This window comes from Dipodomys merriami, unplaced genomic scaffold (assembly GCF_024711535.1).
Source record: "Dipodomys merriami isolate MVZ:Mamm:240054 unplaced genomic scaffold, mDipMer1.0.p SCAF_29, whole genome shotgun sequence".
In the NCBI taxonomy this organism is placed as follows: domain Eukaryota; kingdom Metazoa; phylum Chordata; class Mammalia; order Rodentia; family Heteromyidae; genus Dipodomys; species Dipodomys merriami.
This window is the reverse complement of record NW_027204381.1, coordinates 5,643,428-5,659,590: the sequence shown is the minus strand read 5'-3', so window position 1 is coordinate 5,659,590 and position 16,163 is coordinate 5,643,428. Positions and strand designations below refer to the sequence as shown.

The window sequence follows — 16,163 nt, the reverse complement described above, 5'->3', positions numbered from 1 at the left end:
AAGAAAAAAAAGCCGGAGGTGGCGCTGTGGCTCAAGTGGTAGGGCACTAGCCTTGAGCTGAAGAGCTGAGGGACAGCACCCAGGCCCCGAGTTCAAGCCCCACGACTAGACCCAAAAAATAAAAAATAAAATAAAAAATAAATAAAAGTTCCTGTCTGAAAATATATTTGATCTTCTTTATCTGTATGGTCCATGAAAGCTTTAAAAAAAAATTAATTAGACTTTGCCAGAGAACCATGCAGACATCCAGGTACAGAGAACAAAGAAAGTTTATGCCAGGAAAGGGGGCCGGCAAGACTCCGTCTCACAAGGGAGAATTGAGAAGAAGCACTGGTTATTGTCTGAAATGACCTATGTGACCTAGGGGGTTTAGGAGGGGCTAGAAGGTGGAGACCTGGTGTGGACGTGTGGGCCAGGGGCTTCATCATGGTGGACTAGGATTTATGGCTGCTGTCCAAAAGTAGATAAGGTTCCTGCAACTGCCCAGATCTGTAGGTCACTTTAAGGGACTCTTGTTGCCTTGTAGCTGCTCCAGAGAAGTGCCATCCCAAGGTAAAGGAGCTGGAGCCTGATTATTTACTGGGCCTAGTGTTGCCTAGGAAGAGAGTATGCTAAGCTGTGGAGAAGGGAAGGAGAGGACAACTATGGGAAGGGAGCTCATTTCGTTAACAGTCCACTTCCACAGATTCAGTACAAAGCTGGGGACAGTGGCTCATGGTTGTGATCTTAGCTACTTAGAAAACGAATCTGGAGTAGCGTGGTTTAGAGCCAGCCAGGGCAGAAAGTTAGCAAGACCCCATCTCAATAAGCAAGCCAAGCATGGTGGCAAACACCATTCACTTGGGAGGCAGAGACTGGGAGGATCCTGGTAATTTATCTGAAAAATTACTAACAATTACTGTAGCTAAGTGGTAAAGCACCCGTCTAGCAAAGTTACTGGTAGGCCCTATCTGGAAAACAGAAGTACTGGTAGAGTGCTTGCCTAGCAAGTACAAGGCTGAGAGTTCAATTTTCAGCAAACCATCCCCCCCCCAAAAAAAATTCACAACCAATCAACAAATCTATAACTCAGTGTAATTACAACAAAAATATAGCTTTCCCCCCCCACCCTGAAACATGACAAGCTGAGTAAAGTAAAAGTAAGGACTAAGAAAGTCAAGATGTTTTAGGAAAATAAGAAAAGGAAGAGCTGACTATAAGCTGTCAAGGCTATTGGAAATAGTGTGTGACTTTGCAGTGTATGAATTATATCTCAACAAAACCATTTTTGTTGTTTTTGTTTTAAAAGTAGTGTATGAGATGTGCACCAGTGGCTTATACCTGTAATCTTAGCTACTCAGGAAGCTGAGATCTGAAGTTCATGGTTCAAAGCCAGCCCAGGCAGGAAAGTCCATGAGAGTCTTATCTCCAATTAACCACACACACACACACAAAAGATCCAGAAGTGGAGCTGTGGCCCAAGTGATAGAGTGCTAGCCATGAGCAAAAAGCTCACAGTTAGTGCTCAGACCCTGGAAGAAGGAAAGAAGAAAAGAAAGGGAAGAGAGGAAAAGGAAAGAAGAAAGGAAAAGAATGCCATTTGTACATGCCATTTGTACAAACAAGGTCATGTAAAATTAAATAACATGTTGAGCTAGATGCATACAAATGCAGTAACTTCAAAGCACAAGGCTAAGAATGAGAAGTCAAAATTCAGAATAGTCATTATTTCTGGTGGAGGAATTGAAGGCCTGGGATTAAGAGTACAAAGATAGGGCTGAGAAGGTGGCTCAGTGGTAGAGCGCTTGCCTTGCATGCATGAGGTCCTGGGTTTGATTCCTCAGCACCACATAAGCAGAAAAAAAAGCCGGAAATGGTGCTGTGGCTCAAGTGGTAGCGTGCTTGCCTTGAACTGAAGAGCTGAGGAACAGCACCCAGGCCCAGAGTTCAGGCCCCACGACTGGACCCCCCCCCAAAAAAAAAAAAAAGAGTGCAAAGAAAGTACCTCAGGAATGATAAGATTTCACTTCTCATGTTGGGTGGTGGCTACTTCATTTCATAGTCTTTTTGATACATAATAAAAGAATTCATAATTAAAAAGTTTCAATAACAAGGGATCTGATAAAGGGAAGCTTATTGAAGAGGCACCGAAACCATGACATCCATTCAGTTCAACATAGTTTCTGTTCTTTTTTCTCTTGGTGGTGGAGGTACTCGGGCTTGATCTCATGTCTCACACTTGCAAGGCAGGCATCTACCACTAGAGCCAATCCACCAGCTCCTTTTTTTTTTTGCCAGTCCTGGGGCTTGAACTCAGGGCCTAGGCCCTGTCCCTGAGCTTCCTTTGCTCTACCACTAGAGCCATAGCACACTTCCAGCTTCTTCTGTTTATGTGGTACTGGGGAATAGAACCCAGGGCTTCATGCATGCTAGGCAAGCACTCTAGCACTAAGCCACATTCCCAGCCCTACCAGCTCCTTTTTGAATTGGTTGTTTCAAGATGAGTGTCTTGGTTTATGCCCAGCCTGGCCTGGGCTGCAGTTGTCTTCATGCTTCTCTGCATCGCTGGTGTGACAGGCATATGGCACGTGCTGCTGCACCCAGCCATCCACGGTGCTCTATCCCATAGCTTAGAAGGACAGTCATCTTGCATCCAGCTTTCTGAAGTGAGCTGATGTGTCTGAGAAGGTAAGCAGCAACAGTGTGTGTGAAGGATTTTTTTTTTTTTTTTTGTCGGTCATGGGGCTTGAACTTTGGGCCTGGGCACTGTCCCTCAGCTCTTCAGCTCAAGGCTAGTGCTCTATCACTTGAACCACAGCACCACTTCTAGTTTTGAGTGGCTTATTGGAGATAAGAGGCTCACAGAATTTTCCTGCCTGGGGTGGCTTTGATCCTCAGATCTCAGCCTCCTGAGTAGCTAGGATTACAGGTGTTCTTGTAGCTTTCTCCTGACATCTGCGTTGAGGGCAACTGGTAAGAAGATCCATGCTGAGGCCTGCAGCCTCGGCTTCAGCTCATCAGTTAAGCTTATTCCTCTGGAAAGATGTCTGTCAACATTGATGGGGAAGAAGGCAGGTTTGTGTGTGCCAGCTTTCTGTCCAATTCAGCAACAGACAAGATAATGTTGACCCTCCTGGTATCAGCATATTCTCCAGCCAACCCCAACATCTGGCTTCCTCTTGGCCTTCTGGGGGAGTCCCCAGCACTTCATAAACTTCTTGGGGGAGAACCCAGCTTCTTCTCGGCCTTCTTTGGGGGAAAACCCTCAGTTTTTGTGGCTTCCCAAGGGAGGCCATAGTAATGGAAAGCCCTGATTGGGCTGTCAGTGGACTCTGGCTGCTGACATGTCTCCTACCAGACCTGCTGGAACCTGAGGCCCAATATGGGCTGTTTCCAACATGACTCCAGCTTTCTGCATTCCATGATGACATGACAGTCAACTGAGTGTCTGCAGATCTGAAAGAGACCAAACAGAGTGACAGGGCATGTCCTCAAACCCAGCAATGCTTTCTCCCCAGTAAGTGCTCGCCTTTTTTTTTTTTTGGGGGGGGGGGGTCTGGTCGTGGGGCTTGAACTCTGGGCCTGGGCACTGTCCCTCAGCTCTTCACCTCAAGGCTAGCGCTGTACCACTTGAGCCACTTATTTTTTTTGGTGGTCAATTGGAGATAAGAGTCTCACAGACTTTCCTGCCTGGGCTGGCTTTGAACTGCGATCCTCAGATCTCAGCCTCCTAGGATTACAGGTTTGAGCCTCCAGCACTGGTTCCTCACCTCCCTTTTTAGTTCAACACACTATAATATAATGCTTCTCCTCCAGATAGGCTTATTGTGTGTGATTCTTTTTGATATTCCCTCTTGGCATCTGTCTAGCTCCGGGTAGACATCTCCAACCTAATCTATGAAAACCTATTATCACCACTGTTACTCTAATATGTACTGACGACTTGGTGTGTGTGTGTGTGTGTGTGTGTGTGTGTGTGTGTGTGTGCGCGCGCACGCGCGCGCACGTGTGTGTGCGCATGCGTGTGCATGCGTGTGCATGCTGCCATGCATGCACACATTTGTCATTTTACAATAACGGAAGCTTGAGAAACACTGAGAAAGCAGAGATCCAGGGGAGTTAAGTAACTCATCAAAGCAATTTTTCATATGCTAGTAGGTTAAAAAAAAAAAAGAAAAAGCCAAGCAAGTCCCAGAGCCTGCACTTTGAACCAGTAATGCTATAACTCCACTAAAGAAAGGATCAGACACTGGCTGACTCTCCTTCCCCTTCCCCTCCCAGGGCTTACAGCGCATGACAGCATCCTTGACTTGGCCAAAACCACCATCCGGGCCTCTGCCATCCACACAGTACATGAATCGCAGTTCAGGTGGATAGGCAGCTCTGGTCAGGCCTGACAGCAAGGGGATGGTGCGGCCCTCAGCCCCAGGGGCTTCAGTCAGGGCCTGCAGCATCTGGTACTTGCACCACGGGTCGTGAAGGAAGCCTGCGGTAATAAGCAGCACCTGGCAGTGACTATTGCTCAGAGCCTGGCACAGCTCAGACACGATGGCGCCACCTGGAGTTGCATCTCGAAGCTGCAGGAAGCAGCGCAGGCTGGCAGTGCTGCCTTCCAGGTAGGAGACCAGCTCCTGGGCCACCGCCAGGTCCTCCTCACTGTGGCACACGCATACATCGTAGTCTTTGCTCCAGCGGCCACTGCTGCTGGTGTCCACAGGTGTTGGTGATGAGACTGCAGACACATCTGGACCAGGGCTTGAAGATGGGAGGATGTCCTCTGAGGCCAGCTCTGAGTTGTCACTGGGGTGGCTTTTGGAGGAAACAGGCCTCTCCTTGGGCTTCTTTACCAGTGCTTGCCTGAACCAGTCTGAGGAGGAGAAACACACTGCTCAGGTCTGTGCCTTCTAATCTCAGCCTCCCCACTGACGGCACAAGGGAGGACAGGCAGAACTCCAGCCAGCTCCCTGAACTATGAAACACTTTACTCCCAGAGACCTGCTCTGCTGTTTCATTTGTGCCAGTCCTGAGGACTGAACTCCTGGCTTGGGAGCTTTCTCAGAGCTTTTGTATTCAAGGTTAGCATTCAAGTGATAACTTGAGCCAAAACTCCACTTCCAGCTTTTTTTTTGTTGGTTGTGGGGCTTGAACTCTGGGCCTGGGTGCTGTCCCTCAGCAGTTCAGCTCAAGGTGAGCGCTCTACCACTTCAGGCACAGTGCCACTTCCAGTTTTCTGGTAGTTTATTGGAGATAAGAGTCTCACAGCCTTTCCTGCCTGGGCTGGCTTTGAACTGCTATCCTCAGATCTCAGCCTCCTGAGTAAGTAGGATTACAGGCATGAGCCACCGACACCCGGCCACTTCCAGCTTTTTGGTGGTTAGTTGGAGATAAGAGTCTCACAGACATTTCCTGCCCAGGCTGGCTTCTAACTTGCATCATCAGATCTCAGCCTCCTGACTTGGTGAGATTACAGACATGAGCCACCAGCATCCAGCAATTTTTTGTTCACCTTTCAGGTCTTGGCTAAGAGTTTCCTCTGTGGCAGTGTTTTAGCAGCCTGCTCTACTAGAGAGATGGTGAAGTGGCATGTGACCTCTAGTCCCAACTACTCACAAGGCCTAGGCAGTGAGCCTGGGAGCTCATGAAACCCCTTCTCAAGAAAACAGCAATGAGCTGGGCATCCGTGGCTCACGCCTGTAATCCTAGCTACTCAGGAGGTGGAGAGCTGAGGATCGCAGTTCAAAGCCAGCCCGGGCAGGAAAGTCTGTGAGACTCTTAGCTCCAATTAACCACCAGAAGACCAGAAGTGGCGCTGTGGTAGAGCGCTTGTCTTGAGGGGAAGAGCTGAGGGACAGCGCCCAGGCCCAGAGTTCAAGCCCCACGACTGAAAAAAAAAGAAAACAACAACAAATAGATAGTGCTCAGGATGTAGCCCTAGCATGCACAAGAACTGGATTTGATACTCATCTCTGCAACAAAAAAAACAGACAAAGGACAGTCTCACCCAGCTTCATGTTCTTTGGTGTGTGGGTGTGGGTGCGTGCGTGTGCTTGCCAGTCCTGGACACTCCCTGAGCTGCTTTTTGCTCTACCCCTTGAGCCACAGCGCCACTTCTGGATTTTTCTGTTTATGTGGTACTGAGGAATCGAACCCAAGACTTCCTGCATGCTAGGCAAGCATGCTACCACTAAGCCACCTTCCCAGCCCCTTCATGTTCTTTGAAAGCTGGTAGTCCCATCCCACCTTAAACAGAATGTTCTACTTGTGAGAGCCCGAGAATCCAAGCTATGAGACCCTGAAAGGATTGGGAGTTTGGAATGCCTTCTTCCAATACACTCTCAGAATGCTGAGAGTTTTCCTGGAAAGGTCAATCAATCCTGGCTTAACAAGAACTCAGATTCCACCCTAAACTGTGTGGGATCCTGCAATTGGTAGGCTGTTTACCTTTTAGCTCTCCTTCCCCAAATCAGAAGGTTACCTACTTTCTAATATTGTCACAGGTTGAAGTTTGTATTTCCTTGCACAAGACCAATGAAAACCTTGGTTAATGGAACCTTGGGATCTGTTGCCAGCAGAAGGCTACAGGTCCCCTGGTACCCCAAACCTCAGTTGCATGGTCCAGGTCTCCGTTATTGTGTTGCTCCTGGTCATGGTGAATTAAGTAGCACACTGTGGATTGCGACACCACTAATGCTGACTAGTCAACCATCTATGATTCTGTAAACAGCTATGTGCAAGGGTAAGGGTCAAGCAGGCCTAAAGCCCCTTCCAACACTAACAGAAGGGGAAGTTAGATTAAGGGAGGCTACTCATTGTTTAAGGGAAAGGCCCTGAAAAATCCTAGGTTTTTGCTAGAAGAACAAAGAACTTACTGAATCAGAACCTACATGTTGGGGCCAGGCACTCAGACTGTGTGCATATGTGGAGTGGGGTTGGGATGGGGGTACTGGAAATTGAACTCAGAGCCTTGCACTTTCTAGCTACGTGCTCTTCCACTTGAGTCATGTCCCAGTCTTTTTGCTTTTTAGTTTTTCAGAGAGCATCTTGTACTTTTGCTCAGGCTGGCCTCAGATCATAATCCTCTACCTTCACTTCCTAAGTAGCTGGAGTTATAGGTGTGTATAACCACATCAGGTTCTGGCTCCCAGATTTGATGGTGAATCTACTAAGTGCTGTCTCTGGGGCCTCAAGCAAGCTAGTCATTTCCTCATTTGTTAAATGGGTTCTTTTCAGTTGTTGAAGGTTCATTTAGGTAATGCAGTATCTGGTATAATTCTCTATAACGATATTAAGCCTCAGCTGTGAATCTGGATAGGCAGTTTGGTGTCCTGGGGAATGATTAGTTTCTCTCTCTTCTTGGCTCCTTCCTGTAAATGGTTCTGGAATAAAGATTTAGATAACAAGCAGGCGCCAGGCCCTCATGCCTGTAATCCTAGCTACTCAGGAAGCACAGATCTGAGGATCGCAGTTCAAAGCCAGCCGGGGCAGGAAAGTCCAGGAGACTTCTTTATCTCCAATTAACTGCCATAAAACTGGAAGTAGTGCTGTGGCTCAAGTGGTAGAGCACTAGTCTTGAGCTGAACAGCTCAGGGACGGCACCCAAGCCCAGAATTCAAGCCCCAGTTGTGGCACAAAAAGAGAAAAAGAATCCACCAACACATGCTTTCCTCTTCATTCTCCACAAAGCATCCAAGACCTGAAATCCAGCACGGAGCTTCACTCTATTAATCAGCCTTGCTGTATTTTCCCCCTGTGTTTACCAGACAGGCCTTCACCTCACCAACATAGGGACTGAGGATAACACTCCTTAGACGCAAGAAAAAAAAAAAAGCAGAATTAATTGAGACAGTGTCCACTCACCAGCCATCTTGCCCAGAGGTTTCTTAGAATGGGAGTGAGGAGCTGAGAAGGAGGCCATAATGCTGGCTTGCAAATGAATCCTGTGAGACCAGGATTAGGAAAGCAACAGAAGCGGGGAGACCCAGTGGTGACCTCGTAGAGCAGCCATCCTACAAGGCAGGAGGGAGAGAGAGTCACAAAAACCGTACCTACCCTACTGTTAGACACAGGGCGTGGGCTTCCACAAGTTCTGCTTTTCTCCTGGTACCTAACAGATTCGGTTTCTAATTGAAACCTAGTCTAAGGGCTAAGACTGGTCTAAAGCAGGAAAAGGCACTGTGATTGGAGCTGATTCAGGATAAGCCCAGATCGGTGCAGAGGGCTCAGAGTGACATAGTATGAGCTCAGCATGACTAACAGAGTGAGTGTTCTCGGCTCTACCTGGCCCAAAACACATTCCAAATTTGGGGAGACTGGGCTGATAGGCAGCTCTTCAGAGGGGCTTCCTGGTAAATGCTGATATGGGAGAAAGACAATTAGTACTTGGAGAGATCATTCTGTATCCAGATAGATGGGTGATAAGAAGTAGTACAAGCAGGAAACCTTGTAAGACTATTCGGTTTTGTTTTGTTTTTACCAAGTCTGTCTTCCCCTTAATGACCCCATTGATCCACCCATCTAGCACTGGACTGTCAGGAAGACTTTCATGGAGTGATATGGTGAGGGCTGCTGACTGCAGGCAAAGTGCCAGGATTCTCACTTCTTGTTACCTGTGGCCTTCTGCAATCTTGCTATGCCCCAGTGTCTCCATTTGGGAAACAGAGATACTGTAATCTTAGAAACTGCTTCTCAGGATTATTGCAAAAATAATACAAGGTAGTTTATGTAATGTTTTCAGAAAATGTTGTAGAATAATATGTCTTTAGCCTATCTAGCCAGGTACTGGTGACTCACACCTGTAACCTTAGCTACCCAGGAGGCTGAGATATGAACATTAGTGGTTCAAAGCCAGCCCAGGCAGAAAAATCCCCATGAGACTCATCTCCAATGAACCACCACAAAAACTAAAAGTGGTGTTGCGGCCCAAGTGGTATGGTAGAGCACTGGGCATGTGCAAAAGAGCTCAGGGACAGCACCCAGGTCCTGAGTTCAAGACCCAGGACAGGCACAAAAATACATTAAAAATTGATAGAGAGATAAATAACCTATGTAGTCATGGTGATAGGTGCTACAGTCTCACCTACTTGGGAATCTGAAACAGGATAACTGCTTAACACTATGAATTCAAGACCAGCCTGCGCAACAGAATGAGACTGTCTCACACAAGGAAAAAAAAACAACAAATAACATACATATCCACATGGAAGGGATATGTTTGTAGATAATATTCAATACTGTGACATTCATTGTTTGTTCCCACATTGATCACTGCTATCTGAGATTCCAGAAGCTTTTGTTTTTGTTGTGGAGGAGGGTGAGATGCTCACATTGCTTCTAAATTAATACAAAAACAGAGGATGAAGAATTTACCTTGGATGGATAATTTGCTGGGGTTTCTTCCCACCAGAAGGACGGGGATGTCCCGGATGCTAGCAGGTCTTCAGCCTCTGTTTCTGGAGGAAGATGGCGTGATGCAGAGCCTGCCCTGGTGCAGCGGGCGTACTGCATTCTAGAGATACCTCTCCAGTGGAAGAACTTGGCTCTCTGTGGTAGTGGTAGTGGAGCCACCTGCAGAGGGCTGCTTTCTGACTGTCAGATCGTCAGAGGCCAAAAGAAAAGAAACCAATCTGATTACTAGAACATTGTAATAAGAGGTTTCCAAACTTAAAGAATGTCAGTCTAGGTTGGCTATTAATACCTTGTTTACTGATACTAAAAGACCACTGAGGGGCTGGGAAGGTGGCTCAGTGGTAGAGCGCTTGCCTTGCATGCATAAGATCCTGGATTCGATTCCACAGCACCACATAAGCAAAAAGAAAAAAGCCGGAAGTGACGCTGTGGCTCAAGTGGTAGAGTGCTAGCCTTGAGCTGAAGAGCTGAGGGACAGCGCCCAGGCCCAGAGTTCAGGCCCCACTACCGGACCCCCCCCCCCAAAAAAAAAAAGACCACTTAGATCTGAGGATTGTGGTTCAAAGCCAGCCAGGGCAGGAGTTCAAGCCCATGACCAACACACACACACACACACACACACACACACACACACACACACACACACACACACACACACACACACACACACACACACACACACACACACACACACACACACACACACACACACACACACACACACACACACACACACACACACACACGAGCAGGGCAGGGCACTGGATGACTTATTTCATGGTCAACTAGTTTGGATTGAGTCTTGGCTACTCAGGAGGCTGAGACCTGAGTATCACAGTTGAAAGCCAACCCCTGGCAGGAAAGCCCATGAGACTCTTACCTCCAATTAACCACCAGAAAACTGGAAGTGGAGGTGTAGCTCAAAATGGTAGACTGATAGCCCTGAGCAAAAGAACTCAGGGATAGGGTCCAGGCCCCAAGTTCAAGCCCCATGACCACCAAAAATTAAATAAATAAGTACAGATGCCTTTTCCTCCACAGCAACATACATTAGGTCAGTTGGTTTTTACATTATATTTTTAAATTTTGTTTTAATTTTTAAACTGTAACATATATAGATTTAAAAGTTTCACAAAATGTCTTTGCCTTTTGACAATACATCCTGATTTGGGGTGATTACCCTTTTCATTGTTCAAGAAATGTATAGCTGGATGCCGGTGGCTCATACCGCTAACCCTAGGGCTGGGATGTTGCTCAGTGGCAAAGCGCTTGCCTAGCAAGTGTAACATCCTGGGATCGATCCCCAGTATCAAAAAAGAAAGGAAAAAGGCAAAAAATCTATAGTGAGGGGTATACTGGAAGAGCGCTTGCTTAGCATATGCGAAGCCCTAGGTTCAGTCCCAACACTGCCAAAAGAGAAGACGAAGATGGAGAAGAAATCCAGTTATCTAGCAACATATGCCACTGGAACAAGACTAGTACAAGTCCTTGTAACTGTTTTTAAAAAAATTATTTTACCTTATTGTTATAGAGGTGATGAACGGAGAGATTACAATCACATGAGTCAGGTACCGAGTACATTTCCTTTTGTACAGTGTCCTCTGTTCCCTCATTCTCTCCCAGTCCCTTTTCCCATCTCTATCCATGAGGTGTATAAGCCCTTGTAACTATTATGAAAATGTTAAGCTTGGGAAACAACATCATCTTTGACAGAATAATTGAGCAAGATTATAGATAAGTTCCAGTAACTGCACACATGACTTTCTTCCTGGAGTCTCAAATCTCAAGTGCCTTCCTTGTTCCTTGCCAGACTTTGTGCATGCAGCCAGAGCTGTGGAACCATGACACAGTCACACATGCTTTCATCTTTCCAAGACTTAGTAATGGTTATCATATGGCAGGATACAGTTGTCAAGAAGGTAAGACTTAACGAGTCTCTGATTTGTTATGTGGCCTCATATGTATATATGTATATATATGAGGCCACATAGCATATATATATATATATACACATACATATGTGTATATATATGTGTATATGTATATATGGTCACATTTCTTTTGTTTTTGAAAAACAAAGCATCCAGGCACAATCGTGCACACTTATAATACTTGATACTTGGGAGGTGGAGGAAGGAGGATCTTAAGTTGAAGACCAGTCCAGGAAAACTTACAATGAGACCCAATCTGAAAAACAAAATAAAAAGAAAGGCCTAGAATAGTGACTGAAATGGTAGAACATGTGCCTAGCTTGGGTTCTACCAATAGTAATAGAAGAAGAAAAAAACCAATTCATAAAGCAGAACAATATATACCTCAGATACCCATTTAATAGAGAACAGCAGAGACCTGATAGAAAATTAGTAAGGAACTTCTTCACAGTACTTTTGGTGTCTTTTTGGATGTTTCCAATATTATATGTAGGAACTTAAGAGAGGAAAATCTGATGTGGTTTCACTGTATAAAATCCTACGAGCTGCGTGCTCATAGCTCACAACTATAATCCTAGCTACTAAAGAAGCTGAGATCTGTGGACCACATTTCAAAACCAGCCCAGGCAGACAAGTCCTGGTAAGGCTCTTTATCTCCACTGAAAAGCCAGAAGTGGAGCTATGTCTCAAAGTGGAATAGTGCTAGCCTTGAGTAAAAGAGCTCAAGGCCAATACTCAGGCCCTGAATTCAAATCCCACGACTGACAAAAAAAATCCAAAATGTGTTAAATACTATCCAGTGTCTAACTGATCTCCAGTTTTTAATATCTAGGGAATGTCTTGAGACCTGTGAAGACTTATGATTTTTTTTGGGGGGGGGTCTGGTCGTGGGGCCTGAACTCTGGGCCTGGGCGCTGTCCCTCAGCTCTTCAGCTCAAGGCTAGTGTTCTACCACTTGAGCCACAGCGCCACTTCTGGCTTTTTTTTTGCTTATGTGGTGCTGAGGAATCAAACCCAGGGCCTCATACATGCAAGGCAAGCGCTCTACCACTGAGCCACCTTCCCAGCCCAAGACTTATGATTTTTATTTTTTTAATTTTTTATAGACTTATGATTGAAGATATGTCTCTTAACATTTAATTTTATCTTAGATTTCTCTTCATCTGACATCACTATTTGTGGTAGACAGGTAATGTAGTTCCCCAAAGATGTTCACAAGCTAACCATAGCACAGTTTTGTCAAAGAGTGGTTTGTAGACTTCAGGAGACCAGCCCTAGAGTGACATCCAGGTTCACACTTGTGAGTGTGGGGTAGACCCACTCATTTCTAACCCACAGAATATGGCAAAGATGATGGAGTGTCACTCATATAGTTATGTTACTATTTATGATGCATGTGTGTTTGTCTTCATACCTGCACACACTATACAGGAGATACATATATACCATGTGTATGAGTATTATGTGTGCATGCATAGGTGCATTTGTATGCACCAGCTCCTTCTTGAAAGACAGGAGAGACATCATTGCATAATGTCCTGAGTTCAAACCCCAGTACTTGAGTACACGTGTACACATGCACCCACAAACTGGGAAAAAACATACCCAGCAACACAAGTCCAGTAGGATGGATAACTAGCCTGTGGTATAATCATGCAGGAGAAATAAAATAAAGTATTATTGCTAACACAACATGGGTGAGTATCACCAAATACATTGGTTGTACAATACCAAATACACAAGACTATATAACACGACTTAAGGACTAGAAATCTAAAAGCAGGCAAAGCTATTTTATAGAAGCAGAGGGCTGGAGAGGAGCTGAGAGCCAGTGACTCAGGCCTATAATCCTAGCTACTCAAGAGGCTGAGGTTTGAGGATCAGGTTTGGAGGCAGTCTGGGCAGACAAAACTGGCAAACTCATCTCCAATTAACCAACAAAAAGCTGGGAGTGAAGGTGGCTCAAATGGTAGAGTGACAGTCCTGAGCCAAGAAGATCCTGAGAGAAGTAGTCTCTCCTCCCCAAATAAAAAGACTCTGGGAAGGTAATCACCTGAGGGGAAGGCGAGGCTGGATGTAGGCAGTGGGCTTCCCTGATAGGTGCTAGTAATGGTTTGTTTTCTGTTCTAGAAGCAGGTTGCACAGGAAACAAAAATCACGGTGAAAAATTACCAATTAGGCTACATACTTAGTAAGATTTGTGCCGGGTGCTGGTGGCTCACGCCTGTCATCCTAGCTACTCAGGAGGCTGAGATCTGAGGATCGCGGTTCAAAGCTAGCCCGGGCAGGAGAGACCGTGAGACTCTTCTCTCCAATAAACCACTCAGAAAACCAGAAGTGGCGCTGTGGCTCAAGTGGTAGAGCGCTCGCCTTGAGCTGAAGAGCTGAGGGACAGCGCTCAGGCCCAGAGTTCAAAAAAACAGTTTGTGCCCTTTTCTATAGGTGTGTAACCTACACACACACACACACACACACTCAAACCCAAACCAAACCAAAATGTGGTTTCCTCTGAGTCACCCCTGGCCCTCACGCCCCAGGGCTCCGCTGGAGCCCTTCCCCGTCTTCACCGCCCTGCTCCGGGTGCAGAGCGGAGCCCCATTCACCTGCCACCGTCCGGAACCGGACGCGGGTCTGTCGGGGCCCTCCGCCCCGTGCCTGGTCCGTGGGCGCGGTGGGCGCTCGTCGGGCGCCTCTGTCCGTCATCGGTCCTTGACCCTGGAGGCACCAACCCAAGTCAAGAGCAGCGGGACCGGCGGTGCCCACCAGAGACGGCTGTACGGAGCGGGGCAAGGCTGACATCGCCAGGCCAGAGTCGGGTTCGAGCCCCGCTGAGGCCGAGCCCCTCGGGCGACATGCCCGGCGACCGCACCGAGGAGCTCAGAAGTTGAGCAAGTTGCCCCGGGGCCGAGGTCAGGCCGGGTGGAGGCTGGAAGTCGTCCTGGGCGCCCCGGGGGTGCGGGTTCCCCCGCCCCGCCCCGGCACGCGCCCCCCGCCCCCCGCGATCGCGCCCCGCTCACCTGGCGCCCCCCGGTACGCGCTGCCCCGCCGGGCCCGGCCCGGGAAATGCGGCGCGCGGCCCGGCTCCCGGAAGCGGCGGGGCGCCGCCCCTCCAGCCCGCTGTCCCGTCGCCTGGCGACGCCGCCGGGCCGCGCGCAGGGCCGGGCACGCAGCCCACAGCCCGGCTTCCGCGGGCCACGCCGCAGCGAAGAAGGCAGGATGGGCGGCCTGGGTGGCTGGCCCCGGGCGCACGGCCAGGCTGGGGCGGGAGCGGGGCCCCTGCAGGCTGGGGGCCCCCCAGGCCAAAGGGCTTGGTGTTCTAGGCCCAGAGTCCCAAGCAGGAACCAGCTGTTCCCCAGGAACGTTCCACAGGGCTGTGGGGGCCAGAGGGAAAGAAGGCCAGGCCTTGGCAAGCCCAGGCTACACAGGTTCTGTGAAGCTAGGCGCCTGTGGCTCACACCTGTCACCTTAGCTACTCAGGAGGCTGAGATCTGAGGATCCAGGCCCTCACCGGCGCGTCTAGGGACACTGTCCTATTTCCATACAGACATGTGACTACTTTCACTATGTGTCTTTAGTCACTTTCTCCACTAACTGTACTTTCTGCTGATATCCCATTTAACGGACCCTGTTTCACTTTTCTGTGTGCAAGTGTGTGCGTCAGTCCCAGGACTTGAACTCAAGGCCTGAGCACTCGCTGTTCCTGAGCTGCTTTTGCCCAAAAATAGCACTCCACCACTTGAGCCACAGGCCCACTTCCATCCTTTTGATGGTTAATTGGAGATAAGAGTCTCACAGACTTTCCTGCCGAGGCTGGCCTTGAACCTCCATCCTCAGATCTCAGCCTCCTGAGTAGCTGTAAAGGCATGAGCCACACAGCCTGGCAGGAAAAGTTTTCTCTTTCCCCTTTTTATTTCCTCTTTTCAAGAAATTACTTCACACTTAAACCACACAGCATTTTTAAACACTGACATGATTCCCTAATAAAACAAAGAGAGAAAAAGTTGATCTTAGTAGAAACAAGACACACCATCATTTTAGTTTTCAAACATTATTGCACTTAACTTCCAGAATTTGACAGTCATGAAATAACCTGAAGACTAGTTTTAACAAATAATACCTGTAAGCAGACATGACTGTCCTAAGTGGTTTATTAGGTGTGAAATGTATGAACATTACTGGTTATAGTAGAGCGAGAGTATCACGCCTTCTCCAAGCTGAGCCACAGATAGTGGGGTGGACCATGTGGGCTGACTTCTGCAAGCCGCAGGGAATCTGCCCTTCCTACATCCTCGCTTTAAATCTCCAGGAATGTGGCTTTAGCTCTCATCTTGGACTGGGAAGGCCTTTAGACCAGGGATGGGTCTTCAGGGTCCAGCAGCAAGTTCCCAGGGGAGCACTTAGATATTGACAAGTGACAAGACTGACAAAGTTTAGGAGGGCTGAGTGTTGGAACAAAGATGAAGGGCTGGCTCTCCACATTGTATAAAGGAAAACAGATTCAACAGCATATCCCGGTAGGCTGAGTTTGAACAAGGCCTTGTTGCAACATAACTCCTTAATGTGTTATTAATGTTAGTGGGGTTTTTTTTGACAGGATCTATGTAAGCCAGCCCCAATCCTCCAACCTCTACCTCGCAAGTGTGTGTCCCATCATGCCTGGCTAACATATAGCATTTGTTAAAGGGCATAGCTAGGGGCAAGCAGCCAGATGAAGCGTTTCCCTTTGGACCCTTAGGTTAAGTGTCTGTGCTGAAGACACTGAAAGCACTGAGCATCTGAGGAGCTACCTTTCAGGTGTCCTTCTGCCATGCCCCTAGCAAGTTCCTTCCTGTCTTTGCAGGATTGCCT

General features: G+C 47.7%; 1 protein-coding gene across 3 annotated transcripts; it reads right to left on the bottom strand.

The window, feature by feature from the left end:
• Nucleotides 1–1,995: 1,995 nt before the first annotated feature.
• Tirap (TIR domain containing adaptor protein) lies at nt 1,996–14,403 on the bottom strand. 3 transcript variants are annotated; one of them, XM_070038299.1, is made up of 5 exons: nt 14,333–14,403; nt 9,346–9,564; nt 7,837–7,985; nt 4,268–4,846; nt 1,996–3,435 (listed from the first exon to the last, which is right to left on the bottom strand). In XM_070038299.1, the coding sequence occupies exons 3-5, from the start codon at nt 7,892–7,894 to the stop codon at nt 3,416–3,418; spliced, it is 657 nt and encodes a 218-aa protein (XP_069894400.1). In that variant the 5' UTR covers nt 7,895–7,985; nt 9,346–9,564; nt 14,333–14,403; the 3' UTR covers nt 1,996–3,415. The 3 variants fall into 3 exon arrangements, with proteins under 3 accessions (XP_069894400.1, XP_069894398.1, XP_069894399.1); XM_070038297.1 differs by lacking the exon at nt 1,996–3,435 and having other exon boundaries at nt 4,012–4,846; XM_070038298.1 differs by lacking the exons at nt 1,996–3,435; nt 14,333–14,403 and adding an exon at nt 10,903–11,166 and having other exon boundaries at nt 4,012–4,846.
• Between the last annotated feature and the right edge of the window lie 1,760 nt (nt 14,404–16,163).

What these genes read in the sequence shown, in the direction of transcription:
- Tirap (XM_070038297.1), bottom strand. Translation starts at nt 7,894, where the DNA reads ATGGCCTCCTTCTCAGCTCCTCACTCCCATTCTAAGAAACCTCTGGGC. An exon ending in ACCTCTGGGCAAGATGGCTG is followed by an intron (nt 4,847 to 7,836) that starts GTGAGTGGACAC and finishes TCTCCTCCTCAG; the next exon opens with ACTGGTTCAGGCAAGCACTG.